Source organism: Bos taurus, chromosome 23 (genome assembly GCF_002263795.3).
Source record: "Bos taurus isolate L1 Dominette 01449 registration number 42190680 breed Hereford chromosome 23, ARS-UCD2.0, whole genome shotgun sequence".
NCBI lineage: Eukaryota > Metazoa > Chordata > Mammalia > Artiodactyla > Bovidae > Bos > Bos taurus.
In genome coordinates, this window is record NC_037350.1 from 33,467,276 (window position 1) to 33,493,812 (window position 26,537).

The 26,537-nt window shown below is 39.2% G+C and overlaps 1 protein-coding gene across 4 annotated transcripts in view; it reads left to right on the forward strand.

Annotated features, from left to right (window-relative positions):
- The window catches only part of DCDC2 (doublecortin domain containing 2), a 150,891-nt gene extending 132,635 nt beyond the window's left edge, over positions 1–18,256 (forward strand). For all 4 annotated transcript variants that reach the window (XM_059880647.1, XM_059880649.1, XM_059880650.1 and 1 more), the window contains 2 exons: positions 11,883–12,191; positions 12,332–18,256. In XM_059880647.1, the coding sequence (XP_059736630.1) occupies positions 11,883–12,191; positions 12,332–12,430 (408 nt within the window). In that variant the 3' untranslated portion in view covers positions 12,431–18,256. The remainder of the gene's footprint in view (positions 1–11,882; positions 12,192–12,331) is intronic.
- The last annotated feature ends 8,281 nt before the right edge of the window (positions 18,257–26,537 follow it).

A 26,537-nucleotide genomic window follows, 5' to 3' on the forward strand; every position in this document is an offset into this window, starting at 1 on the left:
TGGAGGAGGAAATGGCAACCCACTCCAGTATTCTTGGAGAATTCCAAGGACAAAGGAACCTGACAGGTAGAGTCCACGCGGTCACAAAGAGTCAGACACGACTGAGCACGCTCACATCAACTACAGTATTAAAACAATAATTATAAAATGTTGAGAACCAGAAGGGAAGCGGGTCTTGACTTCTTTTTTTGCCATGGAAGGAACAAAGCCCCATACTGTAGTAGGAAAAGCCACTTCTCCACACAGATACAGCCTGCTGGGGGCATAAGTGGGGGGCCTACACTATCTGGCGTTCTGTCTGGACACCTCAAGGAACAGAAGCTGGGAGATAAGGGGCTTCTATTTCATTCCAATCCCAAAGAAAGGCCATGCCAAAGAAAGCTCAAACTACCGCACAATTGCACTCATCTCACATGCTAGTAAAGTAATGCTCAAAATTCTCCAAGCCAGGCTTCAACAGTATGTGAACTGCGAACTTTCAGATGTTCAAGCCGGATTTAGAAAAGGCAGAAGAACCAGAGATCAAATTGCCAACATCCATTGGATCATCCAAAAAGCAAGAGAGTTCCAGAAAAACATCTACTTCTGCTTTATTGACTATGCCAAAGCCTTTGACTGTGTGGGTCACAACAAATTGTGGAAAATTCTTCAAGAGATGGGAATACCAGACCACCTGACCTGCCTCCTAAGAAATCTGTATGCAGGTCAAGAAGCAACAGTTAGAACTGGACATGGAAAAACAGACTGGTTCCAAATCGGGAAAGGAGTTCGTCAAGGCTATATATTGTCACCTTGCTTATTTAACTTATATGCAGAGTACATCATGAGAAATGCTCTACTGGTTAAAGCACAAGCTGGAATCAAGATTTCTGGGAGAAATATCAATAACCTCAGATATGCAGATGACGCCACACTTACGGCAGAAAGTGAAGAAGAACTAAAGAGCTTCTTGGTGAAAGTGAAAGAGGGGAGTTAAAAAGTTGGCTTAAAGCTCAACATTTAGAAAACTAAGATCATGGCATCTGGTCCCATCACTTCATGGAAAATGATGGGAAAACAGTGGAAACAGTGACACACTTTATTTTTTTGGGCTCCAAATCACTGCAGATGGTAATTGCAGCCATGAAATTAAAAGACACTTATTCCTTGGAAGGAAAGTTATGACCAACCTAGATAGCATATTCAAAAGCAGAGTATTACTTTGCCAACAAAGGTCTGTCTCATCAAGGCTGTGGTTTTTCCAATAATCATGTATGGATGTGAGAGTTGGACTAGAAAGCTGATTGCTGAAGAATTGATGCTTTTGAACTGTGGTATTGGAGAAGGCTCTTGAGAGTCCCTTGGACAGCAGGGAGATCCAACCAGTCCATCCTAAAGGAAATCGGTTCCAAATATTCATTGGAAGGACTGATGCTGAAGCTGAAACTCCGATACTTTGGCCACCTGATGTGAAGAGCTGACTCATTGGAAAAGACCCTGATGCTGGGAAAGACTGAAGGCAGGAGAAGGGGACAACAGAGGCCCTATGAGCTGGTTGGATGGCATCACCGACTCAATGGACAGGAGTTTGAGTAAACTCCAGGAGTTGGTGATGGACAGGGAGGCCTGGCGTGCTGCAGGGGTCGCAAAAAGTTGGACACAACTGAGCGACTGAACTGAACTGAACTGAACTGAAGTATCTCACAAATGGAAACAGGTTCCACCTGAGTGGAGGGCTGCTCGGCCTCCACTGCCTTCCCTGAAATGAAAGGAATTGTATGCAAATGGCCTTTTCAGCTTCAAGTCAACCTCCTTTTAGTGAATTGTATTCCTATTTGGTGCTGCAGGCATCTCACTGCAGGAAGAGTTAAGATGAGGATGCTCTGCTTCTAAACTTCCCTGTGCGTCAGCACTGAGGCTTTTTGTGACATCCCCTTGGTTGATGTGTTTAATTGATAGGAATGGTGTTAAAATGGTGTTAAAACATTAACATGTAGCCTTCAGGAATTTCTGATGTAAGTGAAAGAAGATAACATTTACTTGCCAAGTGAGAAAACTTAATGGGATAAGTTTTTTTTTCAAAAATAGCTATCTAAACATAAATTCTCAAAGTATTATATCTTATCCTACTAGTGTCTAGGCCCTTGTGGAATTCAACGGGTCTAGGCTAGTCAGCTGTCATCGAGTGGCCAGGCCAAACGTTCCCTCTCCGTGTCCTGACAGTGTCATGTCTGTGAATAGAGCCACTTTTTTTTTTTTTTGTAGGTCATTGTACTTCAAACCACATCCAAACCATTTTCCCCTACCTTGTGAAACTAAGCCTCTGAAAGCTGAAAATAGGAAGCAGTACTTTGCTGTCATGAAAAATTGAAACTGATTATTTCCAAACACCTCATTCAGCTTGGGTGGGAGATGATTTTAGTCTCCATGGGAACAGAAATCAAACAAGTGCAGGAACTTCTTTACTTTCAGCATCTCTGCCTGAATTCTGTCATCAAATCCACAGAAACACCTATAACATATCCTACTCCTAAATTTCAAAGGTAGCAAATGTTACACCGAGAAATGAACATCTAAGGTGGTATTTTTATTGGGGGGGGGGTGGTAGTGTTCTGAGCTCCAGTTTCTAGGTCTAGGATGTTTCAAGGATGGAGCAGGAATGATAGGCAAGAATGGAGAGGATGTTTGGGTGGTTAGGTAGGCTCTCCTGCCTGGAAAGTTCTAGCTTGTGCTATTACCTCAGATAGCAAGGGTTTTAAAGTTTCAAATACATTTCTTGGGGAATTCTGATATAAGAAAAATCAACATTTACTTCTAAAGTGGGTGGGACATCAGCTGTAGGTGCTATTTAAATGCTTTTCCCATTTCTAATTTTTGGTGCTGTGGTTACGGTCAAAGGTGTGATGTGAGTTTAAAGTGTAAGTTATCTAAGCAGTCCCATCTGTCTATGAAAATGCCTTCCAAGTAATTGATGCTTCCTATATTTTGTGGCTTATTTCCATATGATTTCCATATTCCATCTTCTTTCCTCTTACCACTCAGGAATCCTAAGTTAACCTTTGTAGCTGAACACATATTATCTAGAAAACCTGAATACTTACGGTTTCCCCTGAGCCTTCCGTGCTTGGATGCAGCCAGCAATCATAAGTACCAGACCTCTTCTGTCTTGCCATACAAATCAACCATTTTCTCAGGATGGGCTCTTACAAAATAAATAATCAGGTATGCATGTAGGCAAATGCAGGCAAAAAGGCACTTGGAATATCAACAGTGTTGTCATGTTAAGGAGAAAATCTAGTATAACTTTTCTAGTAACTATTAAGAGCAATTGTTTATGATAGATAACGTGATTTTAAAAAGGTAACAAGTCTCAACTTACAAAAACTTCTATGTTTAAGGGTACATGTTTTCTGTAACTGTCCACATATATGTAATATGTCTGTTAATCTAGCTGCGCTCTGGATGTTCTTGAAGTCAGTGAGACTATGAGACTGAAATTTATCTGCATGATTTGTGGGATCATTATGTGTATCAGTTTAGTGAGTGCAGGGGGTGAGGTATAATGAATACCTTTTCTTGACTCCAGTGAAATGTAAGAATTGTGCTTTATACAGAATACAGTATTACACAATTACTCATAGGCATGAGCTAATCTTGAAAGGTCAGGATGGAGCAGTTTTCAGTATCTACCTTAAAACTATTCCCTTCAAATTTTAGTCACAGATTGGCTAAAATTCGACATAAACACCAAGGGAGAAGACCTTTAAGCATAGGTAAAAATATCTTCCTAGTTTATTGCCTTGGCAATGATGTGTTTCTTTTTTATAAAGTGACTCTTAAGAAAGAGTGGCAGGGTGATGTAATTAGAATAAATCTTGCAGAGCTGTCTTTATGGCTGAACTTCTGTCAACAGTGCTGTGCTTAGATGCTCAGTCGTGTCCGTGTCTTTGTGGCCCCGTGGACTGTAGCCTGCCAGGCTCCTCTGCTCATGGAATTCTCCAGGCGAGAATACTGGAGTGGGGTGCCCTTTCCTACTCCAGGGGATCTTCATGACCTAGGGATCGAACCTGCATCTCTTGCGTTTTCTGCATTGGCAGACAGATTCTTTACCACTACCCGGGAAGCCCAACAGTCAGTCCTATTTTCTCCCAATTTTCAATTAAATTGGTATTTTTAACTTAAAAATATGACTTTCATCTAGTGAGGCATTATTACAATTAGAAATTTTAAGCAAAGATATCTTTTGGGGGTGGTGGTATATTTATGATCTTGCCTGTGTTATATACATGGATTAAAAAGCCTCAGAAAACTAAGATCATGGCATCCATTCCCATCAGTTCATGGCAAAAGGATGGGGAAACAATGGAAACAGTGAGAGACTTTATTTTTCTTTATTTTTTCAGTTCAGTTTTCATTCCAATCCCAAAGAAAGGCAATGCCAAAGAATGCTCAAACTACCGCACAATTGCACTCATCTCACACACTAGTAAAGTAATGCTCAAAATACTCCAAGCCAGGCTTCAGCGATACATGAACCGTGAACTCCCTGATGTTCAAGCTGGTTTTAGAAAAGGCAGAAGAACCAGAGATCAAATTGCCAACATCCACTGGATCATGGAAAAAGCAAGAGAGTTCCAGAAAAACATGTATTTCTGCTTTATTGACTATGCCAAAGCCTTTTACTTTGTGGATCACAATAAACTGTGGAAAGTTCCTCAAGAGATGGGAATACCAGACCACCTGACCTGCCTCCTGAGAAATCTGTATGCAAGTCAGGCAGCAACAGTTAGAACTGGACATGGAACAACAGACTGGTTCCAAATAGGAAAAGAGTACGTCAAGGCTGTATATTGTCACCCTGCTTCTTTAACTTGTACGCAGAGTACATCATGAGAAAACTGGGCTGGAAGAAGCACAAGCTGGAATCAAGATTGCCGGGAGAAATATCAATAACCTCAGATATGCAGATGACACCACCTTATGGCAGAAAGTGAAGAGGAACTCAAAAGCCTCTTGATGAAAGTGAAAGTGGAGAGTGAAAAAGTTGGCTTAAAACTCAACATTCAGAAAACGAAGATCATGGCATCCGGTCCCATCACTTTATGGGAAATAGATGGGGAAACAGTGGAAACAGTGTCAGCCTTTATTTTTTTGGGCTCCAAAATCACTGCAGATGGTGACTGCAGCCATGAAATTAAAAGACACTTACTCCTTGGAAGAGAAGCTATGACCAACCTAGACAACATATTAAAAAGCAAAGATACTACTTTACCAACTAGTCAAAGCTATCTAGTCAAGCTATCCATCTAATCAAAGCTATGGTTTTTCCATTAGTCATTTACAGATGTGAGAGTTGGACTATAAAGCTAAGCACTGAAGAATTGATGCTTTTGAACTGTGGTATTGGAGAAGATTCTTGAGAGTCCCTTGGACAGCAGGGAGATCCAACCAGTCCATCCTAAAGGAAATCAGTTCCAAATATTCATTGGAAGGACTGATGCTGAAGCTGAAACTCCAATACTTTGGCCACCTGATGCGAAGAACTGACTCATTGGAAAAGACCCTGATGCTGGGAAAGATTGGAGGCAGGAGGAGAAGGGGACAACAGAGGATGAGATGGTTGGATGGCATCACCAAATCCGTGGACATTAGTTTGAGTAAGCTCTGGGAGTTGGTGATGGACAGGGAGGCCTGGCGTGCTGCAGTCCATGGGGTCGCAAAGAGTTGGACACGACTGAGCGACTGAACTGAACTGAAGTGCCCTCTAGGGACCAGCAACATCAGCACACCTGAGCTGTTGGAAATGCGGAGGCTCAGAAGTGCTGACTCAGAATTTGCAGGTGATGCCAGGTGATGGAGAACCACTGGCTTAGAAGACATGAAACTGGAAGTAACTGTTTAACATGGTGTTCAGTTTGGGAGGTTGCTCCGAACATTATCTTGGGGAAATAGTATAGTCTCATGATCATAAAAGTGTTCATACCCTCTGTCTCTACTGTGGGGTTTTGAACAAGTTTAACTCTTTATGCTTCAGTTTGTTTGTCTGCAAGTTGGGATGAGAATAGCAGTTTCATCAAACGGTGGTGAGGTTAGTGTAAAGCGAGTGTAGAGAAAAAGAGAGCTAGCCAGGCAGTCAGGCAAGAAAAGGGAAATTTATTAGAGGGAAGCGAGAGGGTGACTGGCCCTTCAGGAGAACCAGTGTCCTCACTTTCTGATGGGGTCTTTCTTATACTCTGCCCATGAAAAATTCTCTGAAGGGATGGTTAATTTTTAGCCTGTTGTTGAGCCCTGTGGTCACATAGCTGGAGGTCTAGAATCTGGTGGTCTCGTAGCTTTGAGAAGGTAGGTGCCAGTGAGAAAACAGAATGTCATTTGGGCAGTTTGGGCAGTCTCAAGGATCACTTGAGATCACTAAAATGATCACTTGATCGTTTTATTCTTTGTTTCTGAGGTCAACATAATGAGCCATCTCAACAATGAGATCCCATGTGGGCCCTATCAGTGAGTTTAAGTATGATCATGCATATGAAGTACATGGAACATAAGATCAGGTACTGGATGGAGTTCCCAATAGACATGAGTCTTGTCACCATCACCTGTCCCTTCAGGCACACACTATGCTGGCTTTTATCTGTAGGAGGCACATTTGGGTTTAGTTTAAGACAACGAATTGCAGTCCTGTGGGAAACAGGGTGATGGACACAAAGATGAATAAGAAAGAACCCTTGCTTCTAGAAACTTCCAGAAGGCCTCCCTAAAGCTAAAGGTTGATGTTTCCCCATTATTCCACAATCATTCCAAGCATTGTCTGAGGCATCTACTCGACTGCAATTCATGTTCACTGTTTTCATATCTCACAAAGCAGAGGATAACAGTACACTGAGATTAGAGTTTGAATGATGTTCTGAGGGTGCAGATAAGGAGTGACAACTGGCCTGAGGGGACAAGGACAGCTTTGAGAGAAGGTGGGTCTATCAGAGGGAAGGTAGATCCTTCCAGGCAAAGGTAGAAGGAACAGGATGAATGGCTACTGCCGACTTGTCATTACAACTGAAAAGTTGTCCATTGCTGAAGTGCACATACTAATCTATGGAAGTCATCCTTTTTTGGTATCTCTTGGTGACACATTTGTATTACTTTTAAGAGTGAATAGAGTTCAGAAACAAAGAAAGCTATTGAATGGTAAATTTGTCGTGAAAAGCGCCTAACAGCGCACTCAGAAGCAAAGATACAAGTAACTAAAAGCAAGGGTGATTAGTTTATGAAAATCACACCTAGCCGTCTCAATGGACTGGAAGTTGAACATCAGCCTGCATTTTACCTGTGTTAACCAAAAAGAGCAAGATGACTGCTGTGTCTTGCTTTATTTTATTTGTTTTCACTGTGAACGTGATTTAGAAAGGATACTGCTCTAAGTGGCTCACTAGAATACAATTTCATTAGTGCAAATCCTATACTATACTATTTCACAGACAACCTCTCAACTCCTTCCATTCAGTACAAGAAAAATGGAGTGGTAACAGTAATAAACATACATGTATATATATATGCATATGTATATAGCTTTTCCAGTTTATAATGGTCTTTCATGTGCATGATCTCATTTGGTCCTTACTCAATTCTGTGCAGTCATTATTTCCACCAGCCCACAGCTGTCTCATCTTGCACAGTATATATTTTACACTGCCAGTTGACATCACCATTGTAGAAGACATCAGTAGGCAGAAATTTTGTCTAGGAACCACTGCCCACCCCCGCACCCCGCCCCCACCCCCCACCTCGTGATCTTCTTCAAGTCTGAACACAGTCCCTTGGGATCATGTGAGAACTGGCTCTTGCAGGAAGGAGAGGTGACATCATGTATGAGAGCTCTGCTTCCCTTCACTGTAAAAGGGACAGTGTGATTTGACCTGGGAAAAAGGGCTCTTCCCTGCCTGTCTCTCTTCCTCCTTCTTCACTTTCTCAAGTTGAACTTGTGATTTCTTACTCGCACCTTTTCCATTTCTTTCTCCCCAGACCCTCCAACCCTGCCCTTTTGGTGCTGTGTCTACTCTCCTTTGTTGAAACTGTTAACCTCATCTGGATCTTGTAAGGTTCTTTGGGTGAGTGGTGGCGTGGGACGTGGGCTCCGTACACAGGTCACCCCCGCTCAGTGCGCTGACACAGGGGTCCGGTGGATGTGACTCCCTGTTTAGCTGGCAATCAGCCAGGTTCAGCTTAACAAGCAGGGACTCAGAACTTGGGGATTTTGAAGAAATTAAATAGTTGCTAAGATTTTTTTTTTTTTTTTTTTTGATGAAGTGGAATGAGATCACACTTAAAATATAATGTGGCTGTCTATTAATGGACGCCCACTCTCTTATAGAAGCAGTGGTTTTTACATTTTTTACTTCTTTGCAAGCCCTTACTTACTATGGTATAGATTTTATCCTTGTGTGTGTATATAGGTATAAAACTCAGTGTTCCTTCTGGGGATGATTTGATTGATGTATACACTGGAAACATCTTTAATAATTTAATGCTTGCTTCAAAAGAGATTACACCAAAAAGCGCATTGCTTTTCATTTATTCATTACAGATCTGTCATAGAAGCATTTTTTCTTTCTTTTATTTATTTATTTTTTTTGCCCTGAATTGTAGTGTTGTAGTAAATTTCGTACTACACTCAGGGTATTTTAAAAGATTATGAGCCTTTTAACTAATGTTATCATCCTATTTAAATTGATCAAATTGGTATTTCAGCCCCATAACCTTGCATTTCTGAAAGTTGAGCTAACCAGATATGGCTTCTTTTGATGACTACTAAAATAGCTGTTCTGGGGAAAGTCTAATAGAAATAATGGGGTAAAAACATAACACTGCTTGTTAGTAGTGATGACAATAACAGCAAAGAGAACAGAGCCTGGATTTAGGGCTGGGTATCTCTGTCCGTAAACGGAGATTAGCGCATGTCGCAGCCCAGGTCTTTTCATTAAAGGGGAAAAAAATGAATATACATTTGGGAGTAAAGAAAGGAGTAAGATGAGAAACTCAAAACCAGAAACCAACACTCTATCATTTGGCAACTTTTAGGTATAAATCCAGATGTCAGTAAAGGAAAACAGACTTTTCCCCACTGAGACAGCAGTAGTTACCTTAGCAGACTTCAGCAAGCTCTTGTAATACATTCTCAGAAGCAAGGGACCTATCTAGATTCCTAAATGATTACACTAAAATTTGAGTTTTCTGTTGTTATTATTAAAGATTTTGTATTAAAAAAAATGCTAACTTCTCTTTAAAACCAAAACCCAAAGTTGTTTTTAATAAGGCAAGTTTTGTTGTTGTTGTTTAGTGGTGAAGTTGTGTCCGACTCTTTATGATCCCATGGACTATAGCCCGCCAGACTCCTCTGTTTGTGGGATTTCCCAGGCAAGAATACTGGAATGGGTTGCCATTTCTTTCTCCAGGAGATCTTCCCGACTCAGGGTTCCAACCCCGGCCCCCTGCATTGCAGGCTGATTCTTTACCATCTGAGCCACCAGCGAAACCCTAAAGCAAGTTTAGGCATAATGAAGGTTACATTTTCCAGGAGACTAATAGACAATTATCCAATTCTCAGAGATAATTTGCAAAGAAATTGTTTTATTCTTACTGGCTATTAGTGCTGTGATATTTCTGGATTTTGTCCTGTCCTGCTTCACATACTCTGCCTAATAATCTTCATAATGTTCCTTCCCTCGATCGACTGGTCTTTAATAGAAATTCAGAAATGTTTTGTTCTCAGGTTAGTAATTCCTTAAACAGTAAAAGTATTATTGTCAGCTGCATGTGTCATATTTTCTGGCCATTGAAAGTACCCTTGAGTGTGCTTACAGCAGCAACTGGGTAAATTATCAACTGCTTGTGTTATTACTGTGAGGAAGAATACAGGACTTTGGGACAGGATTGCCTTGGGTTCCACCTTAGCCCTGTGTATTCACCTGCTTTGTGATGCTGGCAGCATTGAGTGATTTCTCATTTTCCTAATTCATGTAATGGGCATCAGAAGCCTATTTCGTAGGGTTTCTGTGAGGGTTTTAGGATATGATGAATGTATGAGGACTGAGAGTGACATTTGACTCTTACGGGTGATGGGTGGTTAGTGTGTTTGCTGCCTGTCTTTTGTTCTCCACCTGTAAATGCAGTCATGCCGTCCTGTAGAAATCTCTGTGCACAGATCTGTGAGCTCTGGCCTCAGGCCACCTCACCCCACCTTGAGTTACTGCTCTCTCCGCCTGCCCTGCAATCACGTGATGTGTTAACTGCCCTGCTCTGCATTCTTTGATGTCTTTTCCTATTCAAAATAATGTGTTGAATTTTATCCAGAATTTTTAGTCTACTCTGCTCCATTTCCTCCCTTCTTTACTTCCAAAACTGAGCACATTATGGTGACTTATAAGAAGACTACTTATAGCCCCATAAGAAGAATTTGGGGCTTCCCTGGTGACTCAGATGGTAAAGAGTCCACCTGCAATGTGGGAGACCTGGGTTCCATCCCTGGGTTGGAAAGATCCCCTGGAGAAGGGAATGGCTACCACTCCAGTATTCTGGCCTGGAGAATTTATTCCATGGACAGAGGAGCCTGACATGCTACAGTCCATGGGGTTGCAATGAGTCGGACACAACTGAGTGGCTTTCACTTCACAAGAAGAATTTGGGCCGTTATAGGAGAATGGACTTCCAGAGTTAGAAGGGAGGTCAGCGTTATTGCACCTCAAACCTTCATTTTCCAGATTCCAGATGATTAAGGGACCTGTTCAATGTCAGATAGCTGGAAAGAGGCAGGTATGGGGTCTTAACATAAAATAAATTCTATGTTCTTTCTACCTGATCCTTAAAACAAAAAAAAAACTTATTTTATTTATGGCAATGAAGAAATATGGTAGGTGCAGGAAAGAAAGAGAACAACAAATGAGAAAATATTTTATTTTATTATTATTATTTTTTAGGATCATGCAGTGCCAAGTGCTCTGCTAGGTACTATATATAACTTATTTACTCCCCATGGAAGTTTTATTACATTCTTATTTTACACGTGGGGAATCTGAAATTCAAAGAAATTGGGTAATAGACAGTGCCTGGCCAAGACTTGAACCTGGGTCTTTCTCTCTCCAAAATCTTGCCTCTGGAATTTTGCCTCTTGTTCTCTTTTAAAACAGACTTACAGGTATCCAAAGAACAGTAAAAGCTCCTTTGGAGTTTACAAAGTACTTAAGCATTTTCATAGAAAGAACCTATTGTTTCTTGGCTTTGGATCTTCACGACAATCAATTTTTGTATTTGCAGATATACAGTCAGCTTTCTTAGGCATTGTATGGAAAGCTATCCGCATTTTTTTTTTAGAAAACCTGGATTCACATCCCTGGCATCGTTGTCCCCTTTTTTCACACTTAGAAATTTAAATACATACCAAACACTAGTGATGGGGATGATAACCTCTCTCCAAAGAATTTTTTTTTAATCTCCTCCTCTGGGCCAGACATTCCACTAAACATTGGCCAAGGATCTTATTAATTTTCTCTTTGCCATGGGGAGTAAGAACATTAATTTTGGAGTCACATGCTTTGTTCTCATTCTGGCTCTTCCACTTATAAGCAGTGGAATCTTGGCCTAGATACTTGATCTCCCTGTACCTTAGTTTTCTCACCTGTAAAATGGGAATACTACCAACCTTATAGGATCATTGTGAGAATTCAATGAGAAAATATTTGCGAAGAGTGGTATCTATAGCTATGCAGTGGAGGTTACACAGGACATACTGTATATGTGCAAATGTACGGAAGTTTTACTTGACAGTCATACTATAATTATATGATTATAATGTGCCATGGAAAAATCTCTGGTCTGCTTCCTATCTTTATCCATTATTTCTTTTGATCTATCAGAGGCCAGCAGAAATAGTAGATGAGGAAGAAGATAGAGAGAAGGAAAACAAGGAGGTGGAACAGAAGGACGACTTCTCAGGAATGAATGGTGAAGTTAAAGAGGAAGAAGGAGACCAGGAGGAGCCTGAAGCTGCAGAGCAAGCAGAGGAGATCCCAGATCACAGAGAGGAGCAGGCAGGTTCTGCTGCTCGTGTGAACGGAGGGACCGATGAAGAAAATGGCGAGGAACTGGCGCAGGTTAATAATGAGCTTCAAGAAGCGGTGGAGGAGGAAATAAAGTCTCAAGGAGCTGGCAGTGAACATGAAGAGGTATTTCTATAGGATTATTTATAAGGATTAACTATTTATAAGGGTTAAAGACAATATTGAGTCATTTTTTTCCCTTGTAAATTTTATTGCCTCTGTAACTAAAGAGCTAAATACTTTATTTTCATCTATTTTTCCCTCAGGCTGACTTGGACCCTCAAAGACCACCAAAACCAGAAGTAAAAATCACTAGTCCACAAGAAAATGATGACAACGAACAAAACAAGGATAATTTGTCATAGCATGGATGATTTTTTAAAAGAGAGTATATTGAGTATAAGAAAAATGAAGGATTAAATACTTGAAGAAGAAGTATATAGCTATTGCTGAACATAATGTGGCAATGTGGTTGAATACTACCTACTGAAATTTAAAATTAGAGGCCTGACTAATGGGAAAGACTAGATAACTTTGAATAGCTACTAAAGGAGAGTGACTTCTTTTTATGAGCTGTGTTTTTAAAAGTCATGTAGAAAAATTAAGCGTAATAGCGGGGATTTTGCACGGGAAGACAGTTAGCCACTTGTCTTTGTAAAGATGAAAAAACACAGGACCACACCTGTTCTTGAGAAGTGAGATTATTGGATGGCAGCCGATGCTAAAGCCCTTATCTAAGAGGGCATAGAATTTAAAAAAATGGTAATAGGAAAGCATGTACTATTTTTTTTAAAGCAATAAACTCTTGAATAAACTCATTGCAACTTAGTTTCAGAGATAATTTGAAGATGGCAATAGACTGAAATGTTTCTGTGTCCTGTTGACATTCCTTTCTTTCTTCCTCCTTAGCCAAAATCCACCTTAAAAGAACTAAAAGGATAATGCAAGGTATTCATTTTGGAAGGAGGAAGTATTCACTCAATGTATTCCTCGACAATATTGTCATGCCCCTCCCTTAAGTACTGCAGATTTTAATGACACACACTCAGGAAGGAATTACAGAAAGGAACGCCTAAGTATATCACTGAGCCTGTCTGGGTGGTTTACAGATTCTGGTATCCTATGGATTTTAGCTGATCCAGTCTACCATTACCAATAATACTCCTCTCTTCATATTATTATATTAGAAAACTCAATATTGGGTATTCCAAAGATTGAATTTTCTCCAAACAGTTTTTTTTTTTAACAAAAAGAGCAAGGTTGTGTAGTAGGAAAAAAAACTTAGGCTATAAGATTTTGTCACACCTCAGTTTCTCTTGCTTTTTATGTTATTTTTTATTAGAACTGCCCTGTCGTATTTTTTCCCTTAGGGGTATCAGCAAATACTTCTTTTCATGGTCACTTATATTTAGACTTTTAAGGAGATTCTTTTCTCTATAATTTGAAGCTATAGGATAGAAATTGTTGAAAAAAGTTTAAAAAGTGTCATAATGAAACCAGTTCCTGATTACAGTTCTAGGGTTAATTAAATTAAAACAGATTGCCTCATCAGGTATATGTGGGGAAAAAAGGTCACGTTAGTTTTGAATTTTTAAGAGATGATGTAGTTCTTCCTTAAATATAGAAATAATATGTTTTCTCATATTAAAGAATATTTTTTGTTAGTTATGTAGAAATTTGCAGTTTTAACTTCTTATGCTTTCATCAAATTCATTATTAATGATGATTTTGAAAGGTTTACGCCCCGCCCCCCCGTCTAGGTTTCATAACCAATCATTTGGAATTAAAGTTATATAAAGCGCTCAATAATACTATAGAAAACTGATATATTTTTCTTAAAAGCTATTTTAATATTTTCCATAAATAGGAAGTATATGCAGTGACTATAACAGTATTGGAAAGAGATACTGATATACAGGTATATTAATTTAGGAGGATGAATTATAAATGGGGTACTATATTTCTAATATAAACTCTAGATTGTTCTTTCTACTAGTAGGTTTATTTTTTTCAAGTGAGACAGTATAAAGCTTTACAGGTGATAGGCAATCATCTTAATAACCTTTATTGCTAGGGCAATAGACTACTATGTTTTTTATTGTTAAATTCCTACACTATTACTGGGTCTGGAGTTAATGATTTCAAATAGTTTATAAAAATAAAAGATTGCATATAAGAAATTATAAGTAATTATCAAGGTGATTCTTCTTTCTTTAATGAGGATTTTATCTGTCTCTTCCTTCTTCAATAAAGATATTGTCTCTCATTTTTTCCTGTTATTTGCTTCAACATTTTGGAGAAGGGAATGGCAACCCACTCCAGTATTCTTGCCTGGAGAATCCTATGGATAGAGGAGCCTGCCAGGCTACAGTCCATGGGGTTGCAAAGTAAGACATGACTGAACGACTAATACACACACACACACACACACACAAACACACATACACATACACACTTAACATTTAGGTTTGGAGGAACTTTTTAAGAGTCATCTTAGTGAAGCACAATGTCACTTTAAATGAAACACAACTTTTGGTATTTAAATATACTTAAGAAAGTGATAGGCTACAATAACTGTGGCAGAAAGTTTTAACACTGGGATATAATACTTGTATGTGCATATTTCACCACCTATCTATAATTGTGACCTAACTTGAGGAATGAACAATCACTAATGACTTTAAAACACTTTGCAAGCATATGTTACTAAGAAAAAAAAAAGAAAAAAAATGTTGTCTTACCAAAGAAGAATCATTAACAGATAATTTCTGTAAACGGTCGTTTTGGAGATGACTTTAACACAAATGATGCAAATTAGTTCACCTCCCAAACGATAGTTTTCTTTGGGAATGGTGGCCTCCGTGGAAGATTAGCTCCACAAATTGAGACTCACTGACTGGTTTGGAGACCATTTATGTGAGTGAGCAGAAGAGATCTTGGTTAGGCTTCAGGTATTGTTTTATAAAGGGTTCTATGAAAAACCGACGGAGCTTTTATGTGGTGACCAGTCATAGAATGTTTTGATCTGTTACTTCTTGTGATAGTTTTCAGTTTTAATTTTATTTTTCATAGTTTTAATCAAATGCTTTTCTTAAATTTAATTGCATTTAACACACTTGTCAATAATGGGTTTGTTAGTTGAAATGGAACACTGGGAGTTACACAGTAAGAGTAAGGAAGATTTTTCAGTTCAGTTCAGTTGCAGTCATGTCCGACTCTTTGCCACCCCATGGACTGCAGCACGCCAGGCTTCCCTGTCCATCACCAACTTACTCGAACTCATGTCCATCCAGTTGAACTAAAGTCATTTTTCATGCAAAGGACAGTTTATCTGGTTTAGCTTCCATTTAAATAGCATTTGAGCATCCATGGATTTCTCATATAAAACAAGATACTCTGGCCATGAGATAACTTTTTACTCATTATATTTCTCTATGATCATAGGATGACTTTTTATTTAAGACATTTTTGGAGGGGTGGTATTAGAAAGCCAGACTCATAGGAAGAGATTAATACCCTCTTGTGCCTTCCATTTTATTCTGTGTTAATTCTTGTTGTCATCTGTAAATGTAGACCCATATAAATATAAATATATATATATATGTGTGTGTATATATATATGACTTGGAGTCAGTTAGATCTCTCCGTAGGCTCACAACTGTGAAGCCATACTAATATGAACTTATGTTAACTCTTCTAGTTTACAGTTCATAAACCAACATCCCCCAAAATTTCACTGAATACCCTATCTTCTACCCAAAGGATAAAGCAAATTCACCCAGTTAAAATTGTGACCACTGAACAACAGGAAGTCGTCTTTATTTTGTTAACTGACTCTCCTAAAGGATCAGCTCTGTCCTTTCATTTTTTGCTCAACAAGGAGCCAAGGCAAAAATTTAGAAAGCAGATTAATTGCTAAGCAGAAAGCTTCACATCTGAAGTGTTGCCAATCTGAACAGAAATCGACCGCATAGATACACATAGACACATACCAGACACTCACACAGATGCACTCACACACTTTAAAATGTTGAAAAAGACTTCCTCAGGCACAGCATTATTAATGCAATAAGGCTCTTGAGAGAAGCAATGGATGTAAACTGTTAGGAAAGGCTAAGAAATGATGCATATCATGGTGCTTTAAAAGTTGGTTCCCAAAGACTATAGGATATTTTAAATTCTTCTCAAAATAAAAATCTACCAGCGTTTTAATGGAAAATTCTAGGGAAGGGTGAGATATGTATCCATATAACTTTATTTTCTCAAATTAACTACAGTACAGTTCTTCAGTCATCAGTCTTAAGTACCAAAAACTTTAGGTGCAGAATATGTCCTGCCAACACAGGATCTGTGAAAAGTCATTACTGCTTGTTAATGTGTGTATGATTTCCGTGAACATCTGGAGAGGACTCTGGCATCAAGTAGCCAAGTTCACTACAAATAGAATAAAAGTCTGACTTATTAATCTATTAGTTTATCTAATTTTCAAATTTAGTGCAGAAGATTTTTAGGTTCCTTGTATGAGTGATACATCCTGAAATGGAACAGTTTTTTTTTTTTTTTTTTTTTTAAGGTTAGTCTGCTTTTCTGAGGTGACGAGCATGTACAGTTCTTCATTATTGAATATCATTTTTGTAAATAGTGTAAGATTTTTGCTTTTCAGAAAATATCCCGGTATTTGGATGGGTCTGATTTTGTTCTTACTACATGAAATTTGTATATTTCTTACCATGAAGTCTAAGTGACTTGGATGGAGAACAAATATGTGCCCCCACATGTTGATGAGGAAGAAAAAGACTGTTTTTGAAGAGACATAATGTCCTGTAGGATATGGGGAATTAGGAAAGAATTAAAAAAATGTCTTGATAATAATAAAGCATTTATAAAATCAGGAGATGACTAATGCAGGTTCATTGACTTGAGCCAACAACGACTTAGCTTTAATCTATGAATGGGACCAAATGAGTTCTCTGTAGTTTCATCTGCTTAAACCATATATTTTAATTGAAGGTTTGAGTTATTGTCATAAATGTAATGGCATATGGGAAGAAGAAATGATAGTAGTCAATTTTAGAAGAAGATTGCAGAAAACCTATTTTTCTGCTTCAATATTTTTCCTTTGTCTTAAATCCTTAATATGTCCAAAGATAATGGGTGATTATTGAAGTTTTATGTAAAAATTAAGTTGAGCTCATCATTTTTGTATTATTTATGTTTAGAACTCCTCTTTGTAAGGAAAATTATTTATGTTTTGATCAAATTATGAGAATTTTAGGTTTTTATTTCTGTATCAGTGCTCACTCTAAAATATGTTTGCTGTATTTTTTCTCACTCTAAAATATAAGTTTGCTGTATTATTTTTAGCAAATCTGTGTTTTATATAATTAAAATGTGTTTGAATAGTTGTTTGTTTATAATGTTGTGTTGCTAATATTTCATGTATTAATTTGTATATGATATTTTTCACAAGCATAATAGTAACTTTTCATTTGAACCATGTGGAAATTCAGCACAGTAAAAGATACTTCTGTTTCTATTTGGCATAGGTATTAAACCTCATTTGTAAAGAAATTTTTTATAGCTTCATATACATGTTGTTTAGCTGATAAAAATTTGAGGAATTTTTTTTAAAAATTGTTTTTTTCTTTTATGAAATGATATTAGAGAAACACAGGTTCAGAATTTTTGCTACGATAAATAAACACATCTTTAAAACAGGGAAAGTTACTCACATTTTTGTAGCTAGAGCTATAGGAATAAATTCACAGTTTTACAAAGAGATTGGTTAAAATTCTGCTTCGGTTTTCACTGCCTTCATTCTATTGAGTTAAAATTGTTTTTTTCCTTTCGTGCTTGAAAAACAAAAGCAATTAAGCATGTACGCATTTTGCCTTCTTGATACATAATAACAACGTGTATGATTCAGTTACCATAACTGAGAGCATATTAATGTACCTGTCAACTGTCAATATGCAGTTGACCTCTCTGTATCTTTGTTATTTCAAGGGCAAACCTGGGCAATGGAGGAGGCATCTAGATTGCCAAAGTCTCTTTAGACCATATGACTGATTGTCACTAGAAACTTCCCACAACCAACAAGAACTGTAGTCTCTACAAGGGATTGTAAAATGGTTAGCATGCATTGGCTATAAAATTCTTATTTATGAAAATAAATATACAGCTTTCCTGCAGGTTTCTAAGTATTTTTTTTCCGCCTCGGAATGGAACTGTAATCTATTAGATCGTTGTCCAGGTCTCTCAAATGCCCTCACAAACTCGATCTTTCATTAACAAGACAAATAATTCGGATACGGCCTACACTTCTGTTTCCATTTATTATGGGTTTAGTAATAACAAAAATGATTTTGAATTGCAAAAAAAAAAAAATACACTTCAAGTTTAAAATTCAATGAGACACTCCTCTTGGTTTCATTGTATTTGTTCTTTTTGGATGCAGAGAACTCTGGTGACTGTCCTGACCTTCTCCTGACTCTGGTTGCTAATATTCTGACTTCTCTTCCTTCTCAAAATTTCTCTGAGCAACCTGTGGGACACAGTTCCCACCCTGTCCCCAGGCCACTAGCTCACTCAAGGACCAAGGGCCTGGAGAACCCCAGGGAGAAGGCTTTGATCCGACTCACACTGCACTCTCTGCCACGAGGACCACTGTCAGGCTGACCGTTGACCAAGTGGCTCTCTAACTGCACCCTGGGTCTCACCCTAACTGTTCCCCCTACCCAGGTTCTCACGGTATCCCGTCCAGCACTAACGGTCACTAATGGCTATGGGCCAGCCCCGCCCCTATTGCACTAATACCACTTATTGAACATGCTATTTTCCCCTCATTAATTTGTAATGGGATCTACCCCAAGTTCTCACGTGTTTTAGGGACGTTCTTGGCCCAAGATTGGAGGATTGTCCTGCTATGGACTAAGTTACATCCCTCCAGATTTGCAGATTGAAGCCTCCAACCCACAGTGTGACTGTATTTGGAGAGAGGGCCTTTATAGAGGCAGTTGGGGTTAGATGAGGTCATAAGGGTGGGGTTTTGTTTTATAAGTCTGTCCTTATAAGAAGAGGAAGAGTCTCTGGAAGAGCTTACTCTCTTTCTGTGGAGAAGGAAATGGCAACCCACTCCAGTATTCTTGCCTGGAGAACCCCATGGAGCCTGGCAGGCTACAGTCTATGGGGTCACAAGAAGTCGGATACGACTGAGCAACTGACCACACACACACACACACACACTCTCTTTCTGGACACATGCAGAGGAAAGGCTCTGTGAGAACACAGCAGGAAGGTCACCATCTACCAGCCAAGAGGAGAGGCCTCACTAGAGACGAAATCTACCAGACTGTGGAATTTGAGCTCTGGAACTATAAAAAAAATAATTTTTATTTAAGCCACTCAGTCTGTGATATTTTGTTATGGAGGCTGAGCAGGCCAAGACACATCCCTTCTCTTTGTTGAGTCCTAAATTATGTAATAGGATTTTTTTGGTGGGGGAGTCAGTGAATATACAAAAGAAGGTACTAATTTAGAAGGGGTTTTTTTGACAAATTCTGTTTATTTTATACTCAAGATAACATGAAGTTTTTGTCTTCCGCTAATGAGTGCCCTTCCTTAGAAGGGTTATTAGATTAGAGGCTGTGACTATAGAGAAGAGGATCCAAAGGGAGCCGTGTGGGGTCAGGCTCCTCAGATTTAATCTGATGCTGCTTCTTCACCAGTGTGGTAATTATTATTTTATTTTATCTCAGGATGGCTGACAGTAGTGAGATGCAATGGAAAACATGTCTTATATAAAGTATCGAAAGGCAGGGTTTTTGTCTAATGAAAAATTAGAAAATAAGCAAGCCCAAAATATTTATGACAGTATTCAATATAAAAGGGCATGTGCTGCTCCATGTTTTATACCTTCCCTCTTTTAGAACTGTTAGATGTGATCTCTTGGGATGGGAATGACCAAGCCTGCAGGTATCCAGCTCTCCTTGTGAAGCGTATCTAGTTCTTGTATTCATAGGTGCAGGAAACATTGTTCATGATGGCCCGTACAGGGTGCTAAGTCACCTAGGTCGTGTCTTGTGACCCCATGGACTGTAGCCCACCAAACTCCTCTGTCCATGGGATTCTCCAGGCAAGAATACTGGAGTGGGGTGCCATTTCCTTCTCCAGGGGATCTTCGCAACCCAGGGATCAAACCTGCGTCTCTTTTGTTTCCTGCATTGGCAGGCAGATTCTTTACCACTAGGGCCACCTGGGAAGCCCATGAGGGCAACCGTACAGGGTGGTTTTTCCATAGATTCTCTGGTCTGATGGTCTGCTTCCATTCTGTTTTATTGGGCTCCCCATGCCAAAACTTCACTTTTTAAATTACTGACTGTAGCTTTATAAAAAGAAGTGATGTCTGATTGAGTGATTCTGCCTACTCAATTCAAGAATATCTTGGTCCTTATAGAATCAACTTGTCAGGTTCTGTGAAAAACCCTGTTGAGATTTTGATTTGAACTGCATAGCTCTTTATAACATTGAGGTATCCTATCTATAATTTTAAACATCCATTTACCTAAGTGTTTAAAAAATTCCTTCCAAACATTTGTAAAGGTCTTGAACATCTTTTAATATGTTTACCCCCAGTCATCTTATTTATTGTTGTTACTTAGTCACTAAATCGTGTCTGACTCTTTGTGACCCCGTGGACTGTAGCCCACCAGGTTCCTCTCTCCATAGAATTTCCCAGGCTAGAATACGGGAGTGGGTTGCTATTTCCTTTTCCAGGGGATCTTCCTGACCCAAAGATTGAACCTCGCATCTCCTGCATTGACAGGCAGATTCTTTACCATGGAGGCACCAGGGAAGCCATCTTACAGTTATCTTACAGTTCTGTGGCTATTGTGAATGGAATAACTTAAACGATTGTTTTCCAGTTTTTAAAAATTAATGGTATCTAGAGATGTCACTGATTTCTGTGTATTGATTTTGTATTCAGCACCATGCTGAACTTTCTTATTAGAGGTGGTTTGTTAGTTTCTGCAGGACTTTTATGAAGATTACAATACTACCTGCAATAGTAACATTTGTTTTCTTCTGTCACAGTCTTAAACATCATCTTTTTCTTACTTTATTCAACTAGCTAGAACCTCTAGCATTTCTTCAATGGAAGCAGCAATAGTAGTTAATTTTGTCTTCTCCTGATGTTAAGGGAATTCTTCTAGTGTTTGCTTAATATTTGCTTATTTTTTAGTAGATACCTTATATCAAGGTAAATTTCTCTTTAACTCCTAGTTTTCTAAGAGGTGTTTTATTTGAAAACTGAAAGAATGAGCATGAATGAATTTTATAAGACTCTGCATCCTTTAAGATTTTCATTATTTTTCTTCTTTAGTTTGTTAAATATTATGAACTTCATTAATTACCCCCTAATAAGCCATTCTTACATTCTTAGGACAAACAGTAATAATTGGTAGTATGTAGAATTCATTTTTACATGTTGTTGAACTTGCTTTGTTAATATTTAGAGCTTTTATATCTGTGTTTGTAAATGGAAGTGATCTATTTTTATTGTTTCTTATTTGACCTCTTCCTGGTTTTAGTATTATTATAGTTGTTCATAAAATGAGGAAGAAAGCTTTTCCTCCATTTCTACTCACTGAAGCAATTGTGGGTACAGGTGATATCTTTCTTGAGGATTTGATTACCTGTAAAACCTTTCAGCCTGGGGTTGTGTTTGTATGTTTGAAGTAGGTTATATGTCTGTTCAGGTCCTCTGTTTATTGAATCAAATTGGCAATTTATATTTATCTAGAAAGTTGTTCATTTCTTTAATGTTTTCAACTTTATTTGCCAAAACTATTTATAGTATTATTTTAGAACTTTTAAAACAACTTGTGTAAATCTAGTCATATTCTCTGTTTTTCATTTCTAATATGGTTTATATGTGCTTTTCTCTTTTTTGTTCAATAATACTGGTTATTTCTTTTTATTCATGTTTTTAAAGTATAGAATTTTTGATCCTCTGCACTATTTTTCTATTTCATTATTGCTCTCTTTTCTTATCACTAATATTTCTTTCCTTCTACTTTCTCTGTGTTTTCTCTAACTCAAGTTGAATGCCTTTCTAATATATTTTGGCTTTATTCATTTCTAACATATGTTTTTGAGGCTATAAATGAACCAGTATGTATCACATTAGCTATAACTACAAGTTTTGATAGAGAATCCTTTTTTTGTTGTTGCTGTTGTTATTTGGCTCTAAATAGTTTTTTTTTTTTTTTTTTTTTGTAATTTTCTCTGTTTTTTCATTGACTTATGGGTAACCGGGTATGTATAGGAGACATTGGTGCCCCATCCAGACCCCATTTTCCTTGGCCAAGGCACCTGTCCACCAAATGCTATGAGGGCTGACTTTGCAGAGAAGTCCCCTCAGCCAAACAGAAGCTGCCTTTTCCAGGAGGTTATATTCTCCTCCTGGCGACTTATGGTCAATGACTGACTGACATGGGTGGAAAAGATGGCCACCCTCTCTCTCAAGGTGGGACTAACTCTGTGGTGCCGTCTGTGCTCCAGAACTCCCTGTGGAATCAGCCTACTTTTTAGCTGAGATAAATCTTTGCTCTCCTTTCCTCTCTGCCCTCGCCTGTTTTCACCATTCGTCTTATTCGAAGAAACTTCCCTCAACAAAGCATATGAAAATCTCCATCTTGGGTTCTGCACCTAGGGGGGCATAACCTAAGACAAAGAACTCAAAGCCTAGGCAAGTGCCCTGGGGCATTGTCAGGTCCTCGGTGGGGAAGAACGAGGACCCCAGGAGTTGGTACAGAACCATCTTTGGATTCTTTACTTCATGTGAGACACAGATGCCATGGGTGGACACATATGGCTTTGGCTCTTGGTGTGCTGCTGAGCCAGAATACCTCATCCACGGAGGACCTGGATGACCAGGGCTTGTCCTCCGTCTGCTGCCTCTTCTACTCCCTTCTTCTGGGTCACTTCAACTGTCCCTAGAGCTTAAACATGGCTTCAGCACCAAGCAGATCTGGTGTGAATTTTGTCTTTGAACACTTAGGGAGCCTGGTGGGCTGCTGTCTGTGGGGTCGCACAGAGTCGGACACGACTGAAGCTACTTAGCAGCAGCAGCAGCAACTTACTATGTGACAACACTTACTATGTGAACACTTACTAGACAACATTTTCAACTTCTGTGAGCCTGTTTGCTTATCTACGTAAAAGAGAAAAGAATAGCAGCTACCTTGTTGACCTGGGAGGCCATACACAAAGAGCGCACGTACAGTAGTCAGCAGAGAGTAACCATTCCACAGCTGTTAGATATTAGGATTATTAGCTTTCTAACTTGGATTTTGGCTGCTGCTTTTGAAACTCCTGCCAACTTTCCCTGGCTTCTTACTACATCTTTACTATCTGTCTTTGAGCCAGAATTGATTTCTCTATTGGTACTTTTCCATTATTGACAAAAATACTTTCCAAAGCTCATATTTTCAGTCTTGCTGTACATAGATTAGCTTGGATCAGCTAGGTTCACAACTTTTGACTATTACTAAAGTTGCTGATTAACTTTCAGGATGTTTTATCTTGAGATGGCATGGACGGTGGTGCTAGTGTGTATCTGTATGGATGAGAGTGGGGTGGATCAAACTGCTTGGCATTAATTTTGGGAAGATTTACATTGATTATGCTTCCCTGGTGGCTTGGTGGTAAAGAACTCACCTGCAATACAGGAGACGAAGTTTCGATGCCTGGGTGGGGAAGATCCCCTGGAGAAGGAAATGGCAACCCACTCTAGTATTCTTGCCTGGGAAATCCCACGGACAGAGGAGCCTTGGTGGGCTACAGTCCATGGGATCGTAAAAGAGTTGTATAAGACTTAGTCACTAAACAACAACAACAACAACAGTGATAACACAAGCTGTTTATATGTAAAATTCAGAGGTTTAATCTTTGTATTTACCTTAGAGCCTTAATTGGGGCTTCCCTTGTGGCTCAGCTGGTAAAGAATCTGCCTGCAATGCGGGAGACCTGGGTTTGATCCCTGGGTTGGGAAGATCCCCTGCAGAAGGAAAAGGCTATCCCCTCCAATATTCTGGCCTGGAGAATTCCATGGGCTGTATAGTCCATGGGGTCACTAAGAGTCAGATATGACTGAGCAACTTTCACTCACTCTCTCACTAGAGCCTTAGTTAATTCCAACTCATGAGCCCAAGTGAAATAACCACAGGATGCATATTGGAAACTTTCTGTTACATGAATGTGGTTATCTGTGAAATGACCAGAGTGGTAGACTTCCTATGAAACACTAGTGAGTAACTAGATATTGGTATGGATATCACATTGGTGTGACATTTTAAAACTTATCATCTTCATCATTAATGAAATGTTTATTTATCCTTGCATACTTAGTCTTTCAGTCACGTCTGACTCTTTGTGACCCTATGGACTGTAGACCGCCAGACTCCTTTGTTCATGGGGTTTTCCAAGCGAGAATACTGGAGTAGGTTGCCATTTCCTTCTCCAGGGGATCTTCCCAACCCAGGGATTGAACCCACATCTCCTGTGTTTCCTGCATTACAGGTGGATTCTTTACCTGTTCAGCCATAGATGTTTAGTATATACAAATACAGATATAGATGTAAATTATGGTGTTGCTTAAGGAGTTTTGTTTTAATTGTGCAAGGGTTAATCACAGGGATAATACTTTAAATGAAACATTGATCAACAAAATACAAGGAAACTATTAGAGCCTAAAAATAATGGCAAGCATGGGCAGTTGGGGCAAATTATGAACAAGGAGATCCAACCAGTCCATTCTGAAGGAGATCAGCCCTGGGATTTCTTTGGAAGGAATGATGCTAAAGCTGAAACTCCAGTACTTTGGCCACCTCATGTGAAGAGTTGACTCATTGGAAAAGACTCTGATGCTGGGAGGGATTGGGGGCGGGAGGAGAAGGGGACGACAGAGGATGAGGTGGCTGGATGGCATCACGGACTCGATGGATGTGAGTCTCAGTGAACTCTGGGAGTTGGTGATGGACAGGGAGGCCTGGCGTGCTGCGATTCATGAGGTCGCAAAGAGTCGGACACAACTGAGTGACTGATCTAAGCTGATCTGATCTGATGAACAGGAAGGTACAAAAAGGTCAAAAACCTTGGGTTCTGTGCATGATCCTTGTACACAGCACCACCAAATGGGTGGGCAGACCATCTAAGCCATCCCTCCAGCCTGACCCTCCAATCTGCCCTTATCTGCACTCCATTGAAGGGACCAGCCCTCCCTCCTTACTTGTTTTTGCTCTGTTGTGCTGTGGCAGGAGTCCAGATAAAGCCTTGCCTGAATTCATCTGGCCTGTTACCAATTTCTAGTGATTAAAGTGTCCAAAGACCCTAAATAGGTAACACCTGCATTTATAGCACTGTGCCTCCAGGCTCCATCCTAGCCTCTCTGCTCCTGTACATATAAGTGACCCCAACACAATGAGGGCATCACCAGGGGCCCACACACTTTCCAACTGCAGCATCAGGTCCTTCTCTGGATTTCTGAAAGGCAATCTCCAGTTAGAAATTAAAACATAATCATGATGACGAGTTGGGCTATTCAGGTGAAGTGGAACTTTGCCCTTCATTTCTAGGAGTGAAACTTTTAAGTCCACTGAGATTATTTCAAGGTCCATGTTCATTATATCCGTTTTCTGAAGAAAATGTCTTAGCAAGAGTGTCTGGTTACTTCTGCCACGGAAATTGCTTTCCTCTCCTTGGCTGGAGACCATCGTCCTCTAACTAATTTCCTGTTTAGTGTTCAATATTTGAAAGCAGGAAATTGTCATAATAAATAGGAAGCTAGAGACGATGGTGGAAATGCATTCAGAAATTTGGTTGCTAGGGAAATCATTTTTGCCTACTTTAGTTTATTAAAAACCCAGACCTTTTTTTTGGCATTTTTCTCCCCTCTTTCTTATCCTCATCAATAGCCATTATCCAAAGAAGCTTATTAAATATCTATCTCTCCTTGGCCCTATGAGTGGGCGATTGGACCCCTGCCCACCAGCAGCTTGTAACAATAACAACTGCAACAAAACTGCAACAACAAACCTGATAGTATTAAAACCTGATACTTAACTTTGATAAACAGTCTTTCTAAGCACCTTTAATTGGTTTTTCAAAAATTTAATACAACAGCCATATGAGGAAGGTACTATTATGACTTCTACGCCATTGTCAAAGTGTGAGAGACATGAATTAAATAATTTGCTAAAAGTCACACAACTAGTAAAAAAAAGGGTCTGGATTCTTCCCCTCTCAGCTCACCTTATTAACCACTAAGTTTTACTGCTTCTAAAATCACTGCAGATGGTGACCGCAGCCATGAAATTAGAAAACATTTGTTCCTTGGAAGAAAAGTTATGACCAACCTAGACAGCATATTGAAAAGCAGAGACATTATTTTGCCAACAAAAGTCTGTCTAG